Source organism: Carassius auratus, chromosome 21 (assembly GCF_003368295.1).
Source record: "Carassius auratus strain Wakin chromosome 21, ASM336829v1, whole genome shotgun sequence".
Classification (NCBI taxonomy): Eukaryota; Metazoa; Chordata; class Actinopteri; order Cypriniformes; family Cyprinidae; genus Carassius; species Carassius auratus.
The window spans coordinates 1,431,948-1,441,939 of record NC_039263.1 but is presented as its reverse complement, the minus strand read 5'-3'; the positions used below and the strand labels follow the sequence as shown (position 1 = coordinate 1,441,939).

At 37.3% G+C, this 9,992-nt stretch overlaps 1 protein-coding gene across 4 annotated transcripts in view; it reads right to left on the bottom strand.

Moving 5' to 3' along the window:
* Positions 1–2,180: 2,180 nt before the first annotated feature.
* Positions 2,181–9,992, bottom strand: part of LOC113038178 (transcription factor COE1) — a 122,237-nt gene continuing 114,425 nt past the window's right edge. Inside the window, exons 12-17 of one of the 4 annotated variants that reach the window (XM_026195426.1) lie at positions 9,901–9,966; positions 9,559–9,721; positions 9,290–9,469; positions 5,490–5,684; positions 4,402–4,470; positions 2,181–3,411 (exon numbers count right to left, since the gene is read on the bottom strand). In XM_026195426.1, the coding sequence (XP_026051211.1) occupies positions 4,403–4,470; positions 5,490–5,684; positions 9,290–9,469; positions 9,559–9,721; positions 9,901–9,966 (672 nt within the window). In that variant the 3' untranslated portion in view covers positions 2,181–3,411; position 4,402. The other 3 variants (XM_026195424.1, XM_026195427.1, XM_026195425.1) reach the window with 3 other exon arrangements.

Below are 9,992 nucleotides of genomic sequence, written 5' to 3'. Positions count from 1 at the left end.
AACTGGATAGACTCTTGTGCTGTTACTCCATAGTTTAACTTGTTAATTTATATTTTTATCTAACCAAACTATCTAAATAAGTATTTCTTAAAAATAAATAAATAATGTAAAAAAAGAGAAATCTGCATTAAGACATCTGATTGTTGGTACACTTCAAAAAAGAAAAAAAGAAAAAGAAAACCGTATTGTGAAATTATTGACAAGGGAAATAAAGGAAGAAAAACATGTGTATTATTTTCCCTTTAAAAAGCAAATTCCGGAGAGAAATTATTCAAAAACAGGGAGACATTATTGTATATTTGCTGAGCATGAAAACAATAACTATCCTTTTCTCTGCAAGTTCCAGAGAAGCAAAATGAAAAGATTATATTGTTTACATGTTGAATATACTCTCAAACTTCATTGCATTAAAATACAAACTATTTAACAAACCGTGCCATCTGAAACAAAACAATGTAACAAAATGCTATAACATTTTCATGGAGAGAGAAAAAAAAAATCCAATCGGTCTTGTGTGAACAGCCCAAAAAACCTATCAAACAAACAGTTGTTCTTCGACATACAAAAATTACTATACAAATAAAATACCAAAATCACATTAATGGACACAACTTGGCAGATGACGATATAAAAACAGATCATCGCCAAATGAAGAGCGAAAACACGCAAACATGAAGAGAGTTTGAAGCATGTACAATTTCAAGCGATGCATACATACAATATTCATATGGGTATCCTACATAATCCCTTCGTGAACATCAAAACCTCAGAGCTAAAGTCAATGAGATCTGCTAAGCATGTCGTAAACATTATATCAGTGACACTAGGTTGTACAAAGCTGCCTTATGACTCCATTCTGATGTATAAATATATTCAAAACAATGACTTTGGCAAAATAAAAGAGAATTATAAAATCAAACATATGTACATGCTAGAATCCAATGTAATGGCTTCATCTGAATCTCGGCTCATTCGTGAGAAGGGTACAGAGATTTCACAGTGCTGACCATGCCGTAACATCCAAACCCTTCATCTCCTGAACATACACTCAGACTGATCTACATCGGTAGTTCTCAACCGGCGGGACGGGGAATAAAAACGTCTCAGCTGATAGGGTCAATGGGAAATCAAAATAACATAATGCTATGAATTATGTAATGTGCATAGTGATTTGAATGCATTTCAGTGTTGATTTGAAAAACATTTTCAGTACTTTTGCATGGTCAGTTCAGGGCTGTGTTGGGCAAACTCAAAGGTAAAACCTGTTGAGAACCACTGAAGTACAAGAAAAGCAGAACATGAAATACTTAATCAGTTTCAGTCGGTTCAGTCTGAACATTATCTACTGGAGGACTGCAAACTAAAGTATAAAGAAGTTATCACAGTTTTTATTCTTATTTTGTTTCTACAACACAAACAAATTAAAAGGAAAAAGGTCATTAAAATGGCATAAAACACTAATAATTAGCATTTTTGTTTTTGACACTGCAAGTCCTCCATAGAGAGTAGTTATAAAAAGAAGGCAGCGATCTCTTTTCGGGCTTTTTGATGGCATTATCTCTGTATAAAATGTGTTACTAGTGGTCAGTGTTTGCTCTCCCTGTTGAAAAAAAAAAACAGCATATGCTAGTTAGGGACCAGTTTAAACCAGCTTCAACATACCTAACCAGCATATGCTGGTTTTTTTCGATGGGGCTATACATTTTGGCATTACATAATGATAAAACTGGGTAGAGATGAGCATGAAATTACTTGAAATGTTGCCTTCAAGTCATATTGGATTTATCTTTTCTAGTTTCTAGTGAGAAACTTTAATTTCTTTTCTTTAAGACTTTCTGAGTTAGTGCTGTGGCAATTCAATTCATTGTGGGGACAAATATTAATTAACTGTTAATATGCAGTTTCTGTGCTGTGGATCAGGAATACCGTATTTTCCGGACTATAAATCGAACTTTTTTTCATAGTTTGGCTGGTCCTGTGACTTATAGTCAGGTGCGACTTATTTATCAAAATTAATTTGACATGAACCGAGAGAAATGAACCAAGAGAAATGAACTGAGAGGAAACATTACCGTCTACAGCCGTGAGAGGGCGCTCTGCTGCTCAGTGCTCCTGTAGTCTACACTGAAAACATAGCGCGCCCTCTCGCGGCTGGAGACGGTAATGTTTTCTCTTGGTTCTAAATAAATGTGACTTATAGTCCAGTGCGACTTATATATGTTTTTTCTCTCATCATGATGTATTTTTGGACTGATGCGACTTATACTCAGGTGCGACTTATAGTCTGAAAAATACGGTAGCTATAAAGCTAAACCGAAAACACTACTTTTATGTGACAGAGCTATCAATCTTTGAAGGCATAACTATTAAAAAAAAAATACATAAAGCATCAGGTACACACTTTGCATGCATCCTTTGCCTTTAAAGTGATAGTTCATCCAAAAATGAAAATTTGTTCCAATAGTTGTTCCAAACATGTATGAATTGGAAACAAGAATGTGGGTAGCCAAACCTATTTGGAACAACTTGAGAGTGAGTAAATTATGAGATAACGATCCCTTTAATTTTGTTGCAGTGGTGCTAAAAAGCTTAACATTAAGTATAAAAAGGGCCAAACATGCCCATTTTCCCCAACCAACGACTCTCAAAATGTTTTTCGGAATTAAAACTTCCCAGAAGGACTTGAAGGCAGCATAATATCAACAAATGGAATATGAACGTGAAAATCAAGGCAGTGACAATGCAAAGGAACCGAGTCTCTCAGCTCTGAATTGGTTTTTAACCATAAAAAAGGCATAAATTAATTTTTTACATGGCTGTTTACATTGAGTTTACATTGCTGGCATTTTGTAGACTGACTGACTTTCAAATGCATTTTCACAAATTCAGTGGGACATTCCTTGAGCAAAAATCACCTGCAATCCTTCATCTAAAATCATAAATAGAAACCACTGCAATATTGTGTCAGGTATCATTTCATAAAAGGGTGGTACACACAGAAACACACAAATATTGATGGCAAATCAATAACTACTGTTTTTTAAAATAAATAGACCTCTCATGTTATAGTGTAGACGGGGCAGGTCGCCCCTTATCTTAAAAAGTGTCTAGAAGGTGAGTACAAATTTCAACATCAAAACAGGGAGGTACAACAGTTCAGTTCGATATTTTTCTCGTATCGTTCTTCCTCTATATCTTTTTGTTTCAAAGCAGATTGTGTTTAAAAAGGGCCTGAGTTTGTAGTTTTTCATCCTTCAGAACAAGACCGGGAGGTCAGTCCAGCGCCGGAGTATTCTGCACACGCTCAGTGAGACCAGTGGCATGAAAGAGCATGTTTCATCTTTCCATCTGCACACACACACACACACACACACACACCCTACATTGGGGGAACAATCATTCCAGGGATAACTGTGAAGAGAGAAAAACACAGAGTGTTAGTTCACTTTACTCCATTAAACATGCCATATTGAAACAGACCTGGCTTCACATTAAAATGAAGTGTGACAGAATGAAACAATGAGAGGACGAATAGAAAGCAAGCACCAGCTATAAGATTGGACACCGTTTCATGTTTTTCACAGTTCTTTAAACTCAGAAATCAGTTTCCACATCTGCATTATAAACTGTGTCCCCTTCAGATGAGGCATACATCCTAAATCTCTTTCAGCGTCAATGCGAAACTGGCAAAAATGAGACACTTGAAGTGCTTGATTAAACATCTAATTGTTTGCAAACCATTTCTGGGCTTGTAAGGTCATGGTTGCCCTGACAATCTGAGACAGTCTATCACATCATTCAGAAACTTCACTTTGTTTAGTTAAGCCAACATGTACTTCTTCTTTTTTTTACACACGAGGAAAATGCTTAGCACTGCAGATCCGACTCAACATGAGTTTAGCAACTGCTGACAAACAAGAAAAGAAGAGAGGTGAACTGTTTTGGATTCTCTAGGAACCGCTGGAGGTGAAACACAACCTTGAGCATGAGCATGCAAACACACACTCACACATAAAGCTGACACACTGTAAGATAGTTTTCAATGTAGAATGTTCTGCAGGTATAAAGCAGGTACTGAACGTAAAAATGGTGTGTAATATACGGGAAACATGGGATATTTAAAGGTGAAGTGTCCGATTTTAAATGGAAATGTAAAATAATGACTGTTTTCGAACAGGTTTGCCTCATGTCTGTCACTTCCAACTTGCATAACTGAATTTCTTAGAGCTGGGATTGTAAGTATTTTAACATCAGACGATGCACTTCACCTTAAAAAACAAGCATAGTTGTTGTTTTTTTTTATTATTATTATTCTAGAGCACTGTTATTTGTTGGTATATGGATGATCAGATATAGAAACAGTGGGATGGATGTGGGAGGAGTAACAGATGAGTAACATACTTCAGGAGAAGGCCAGGCCCTGGAGCACGCTGGCTGTGGAGTACTTGTTAGAGTCGACAAAAGACTGATCTGAGGGCAGTGGAGAGAAGAAGAAGGGAACGGGAAAGAAGAGAGAGAGAGATGTTAATATCAGATCGAATGATGAGTGAGTATATGGTCAAAAGGAGAGATATTCATGCCTCTAGTTAACTGTCACAGATCCTCACAGGACTTTAGTGTCACATACATTGTCATTCAGATATTTGGGATCAGTACGATTTATTATTATTATTATTATTATTATTATTATTATTATTCAGCAAGGACGCACTTATAACTGGAGTAATGATGCTGAAAATTCAGATTTGCCATCACAGATATAAATTAAAATGTAAAACATATTCAAATTTAAAACAGTTATTTTAAAATGTTTTTTATTTTTTTTATTTTTTATTTTTTTATATCAAATAAATGCAGTCTTAGGAGTCAATAAATAAATAAATAATAAAACATTCAAATATCATACCATTAAATATCATACAATTAAATTAAATTAAATTAAATTCATATTGTCATACTGTCATATTTCCCTAGAGAAAAATAAATATACATTTATTTCAAGCTAAGCATACTACACATACATTTACATATTTATGAACTTAATAAAAATACCCTGCAATTGTGCTCATTTTTCATTTCAATTCTGCAGAAGTTGTGCTGATGTCCAGCTAAAGATATGCTGAGCTGAAGTATATTTGATTGTGCTAAAGTTGAACTTTTGCAAGTATACTTCAGCTACACTTTAAATATCTTGCTTTTAAAGACTGATATTATTCAAATATCATACAATCCTCATCAATAGTGACATTAAAACACATTTTAGGCTTAATATTAAAACAAAAAACCTACAAGGTGCCAATTTGAGCTGACACAGATTGATGCTCAGAAATTAAGTTATAGATTTTCCTTTTGAAAAGTCGAGCCTCTGGAAGGTATTAGCCCACTTTTATACAGTGTTGTCAGTGAACTTCCATTTTATTGCTGGAGTATTTTCAGTTTTTAAAAGTGTCATAAAAACCCCACCCCAGCAGAATCTTTTTGTGCGTTACCTTGGAGACCGTTCCCATTGGTGCCAGTGCATGTAGGTGGAGGTGAAGACTGGGGCCGAACGACAGGAGCGAACGCGCTCTTCTGTTTCACAGCTGAAACCATGTTTGCCGGAGAGAAGGAGAAGATTCCAGAGGAGCTGCTGCAGTTCGAGGGCAGGCTGGTGGAGGAGGCCATGGTGGGGCTGGAGGGGACGACTGCAGGAATGCAGAGAGCGGGGTTCAGAAACACATTTTGGATTCAGCAAGAAGACAAGTAAGGAAGAGATGAAAAGTCTTGTGGGAAAGAGTTTGGGGCGGAAATTATTAATTGCAATTAATCTCAATCACAGAAGAATACATTTGAACAATTGCCCTAGTGAAAAAAAGTGATATATTTAAAATACATTTATTTCCTACTATGTATAGTTCAAATATAATAACATATTTACTGACATATCACTCGAGACCTGTTTATAATTCAACTTTATTTGGAGTACTACTTGTGCACAATGCACATTTCTTAATATTAAGCCTAAAATGTATATAAATGTCACTACTGATGAGGATTGTTTGAATTGTATGAATAATAAAAATATAATACCTGAAATATAATTGCAATAGCTCCACTTTAGCACAATCGATATTTCAGTATATCTTTAGTCGCACTACTTCTGCACAATTAAAGTGCATTAAGAACAAAACTAGTTGAATCAAATACCAGCTTAGTATACCTAAATTACAAATGCAGGGCATTTTTTAAGTGCATAAATATGTAATGTATTTGTTTTATACTTAGCATGAAATAAACATATATATTAGTACCGTATTTTCCGGACTATAAGTCGCACTTTTTTTCATAGTTTGGCTGGTCCTGCGACTTATAGTCAGATGCGACTTATTTATCAAAATTAATTTGACATGAACCAGGAGAAATTAACCGAGAGAAAACATTACCGTCTCCAGCCGTGAGAGGGCGCTCTGCTGCTCAGTTCTCCTGTAGTCTACCCCTAATAAACATAGAGCGCCCTCTCGCGGTTGTAGACGGTAATGTTTTCTCTTGGTTCTAAATAAATGCGACTTACAGTCCAGTGCGACTTATATATGTTTATTTCCTCCTCATGACGTATTTTTGGACTGATGCGACTCAGGTGCGACTTATAGTCCGAAAAATACGGTATATTTATTTTTCACTAGGGTGTTTATTTCTTAAACATAAATTTTGATGCTAAAAAAATTACCAAATAAAATGCAGGCGACAACTAATCAAGCTGTTTGTAGGCTGATGTCATGTGACATTTTGCCATGTTTGAAACTCAAATTAGAAACATTATAACAAAGGCAGAGTCCAACTAATCAATTAATGAAAACTGGAAGCTTAACAGGGGTCTCTGCGTTTGACTGGAAGTGTCTGATGGAGTCAGTGAGCCTTTTATAATACTTGTTAACACTGCTGGATGTTAGCAGTCAAACTGAAGTGTTGCCCCTTCAATTACTTTATTGATTTAATTAACCGTGTTTAATACACAGGCTAAAATGGAATTTACATTTGATAGAGGCAATAAAACCCTGTTTTTGTAAAGAAGACCAAAGTCATCAGAGGATAGAGTGGGCAGGGTTGCATTGCCGAATTCCTGATTGCTTTCTTTTCCTTTGCACGGGATGTTTGTGTCAAAGTTTTGCGTGCCGCTCGTCTCGCCTTTTTTAAGATTTAATGTCAGATTGCCCCCCCGAACACACACCCTCACTGCTCAAGTCATAATTAACCAAACAAACACATCACTCTCGGAATATTCCAAATTCTTTAGTCTCTGGCTCACTTTCGCATGTCTGGTTAATTGGAAAAAGCAAGCAATTAAGTATTAGCTCAATAAATAACAGCTGGAGCGAGGTGGCACTGTCAGGGGAACAGAAGAGAGACAGAGAGAGAGAGAGAGAGAGGCGAGAGAACTTTTAAAGAGCTGTTGAATATAGACTGCACAGCATTGTGGGAATTCTCAATTGGGAATTCTATCAGACCTAAAGGCCCATACTGTCAGTCTTCCTGCAGTGATTGTACATCAAAGACAGAAGTTTGTTTGGAAATAAGGGCTTGTTGGAGCACGTGAATTAAACACTTCAACTGTCACATTTCACCCCATAAAACAATACAGTAGTTCCAAAATACTGTATGCCTTGTGAATGGATTTTATCACTTTCAAGTGTTTAAACATTGCAGACGAAAGCATGTCACGGTAGGTCTTGACATCACATTTTGTCATTTGTCTTCAAGTGAAAGTCAGATTTAAAAGCTACAGCAGAGGGAAGATTTCATTCAAGTTAAAAATGTGGATCTATTCCTGACATAAACCAATCATATAGCTTTAGATAAGATGGAAATATAATACATGGGCTATGCAGACTCCACACACACACACACACACAAAAGATTTCTAGTAATTGCTAGTAAATGTTACAAATAATTACAAAGAAATGGCAGGAAAGTGGAAGTGGAAAGACTAAAGCTGTATTATCTTGTAAAACGCAGAGATGCTCACAAGTCTCTGAGCTAGAGTCCAAGTCAAGTCTCAAGTCTCTGAGCTAGAGTCCAAGTCAAGTCTCAAGTCTCTTTATTATATTAAGTCTCTGGTTATAATAAATGTTGCTTCACGTACAGCGACCCATCCAAGCTGCTTAGAACACTGCATAGCTATATATAAGGAATTCAAAGCATGTAATATGTTATTATGACAACTCTATCTATTAGGATATAATATCAACTTTGATTTTGGTATATAATCAGTGTAAACAGGCTATTGCAACATGACAAAAACCTCTTGTCTGGCTTAAGAATGAACAAAGCTACGCTGACTTATGTTATTCATTCAATACCTACTCACAAATAAACATCAAAAACAAAGCCGGCTGCAATCAATTTCTGTGCAAAACAGCTTTTACTACAAACACTTCCACACAAGAACATTGTTATCACACAAGAACATTTTGATAGAGAACCAAAAATATTTAAAGTAGATAAAATTAGAATAAATAAAATGGAAATGTCTACATACTATTACTACTGTAAACTTTGCAAATAGGACATCAGCCCCTTCAAGTCAATGAACAATAACAAAGTGGGCTGCAATGAATATCTGTGCAAAACGTCATGGCTCCGCTCCTACCCAATAACAGAGGCACGCAGGTTTTTTTCCACTGGAGTACTCACGTGAAGGATGCGTGCAGAACTAATAACTAATATCATCACGCTATAAAGGGTTGGCCTGCGCTGGGTGCGCCCCTCCCCCTATAACTGTTCTGTCTCGCGGAGGAGCTCATTTGTGTGCATCTGTGTGAAACACGCGCTCTGAAACACGCATAGGAAAAAAGAGCGACAGAAAGAACGGCTCCCCTCCAGCAGTGACTCGGCTCCCATCGTTCATGTTTATGAGCCGTTCAAAAGAATCAGTTCGTTCGCGAACGTCACAACTCTAACAGCGAGCTCATCTGACGTTTACTAAAAATTAACATTGTTCACGAGTCCCGGAGCTCGAGTCCGAGTCGAGTCTGAAGTCTTTCGAGGACGAGTCTCAAGTCGAGCCTGAAGTCACTGTTTGTGCGACTTAAGTCGCACTCGAGTCCGAGTCTCAAACTCGAGTCCCCATCTCTGTTAAAACTTAATATTATTCCAACTTCAAAATGTTCAAATGTAAAAAAAAAAAAAAATTGGTACTTTTAAAGTTTCACTTTCATTGGAAAACAGCAGCGTGGACATTCTGCTAAACATCTCCTTTTGCGTTTTATGGAAGAAAGGAAGAATATTTTGAACATGACATCTCAGCACTCACTTGCGTAGGGCGAGTTGGCGGCAGAGCCGTTCAGGAAGCTCGGGGAGCCGGTCAGGTTGGTCATGCCGCCGTTGCCGTAGCCGTTCATGCTGGTGGATACTGTACTGTAACTGCTCTGCTGAGGGGTGGAACTGGGCACGTATCCGTGTGGTGATACGCTACTCGTGTTACGACTGAAACCTGTGGCCGGACACAGAGAAAACTTCAACTGAGCCTTATGTCAAAGTAGTGTGGCAGTATTCAGCTTTGATAAACTTCATCCATCTTACCCTGGTTTCCACCCTGAGACGACTCTGAGACGTTAACGGCGAGCTGTCCAGTGAAGGAGTTCACTCCCATCATGCTTGCATGGACGGAGCTGTTGGTGAGGCCGGTGAGCTGGTTGTGGTTTCGTGGCACATTGTATAGGGCTTCAGCAATGTCTGCTGCTCGCTTAAGAATGATTTCCTAAGGAAAAATGATCCATCATCTCTCACAATTGAACACTTTCATAGCAAAAATACAAACAGAAACACCCATATATTTTCAACATGTGTTGACAGTCAACTGTAAGTGAAGGGAATTTATGCGACTGTCATTTATCAATGATAACCAAGGAGTTTCTTCCTCACCTGGTTGTTATGAGGCATTCCATAAAGTGCTTCCACTAGATCGGCTGCTCTCTTCAAAATCACTTCCTGCATGCACAACAAAACAAACAAAA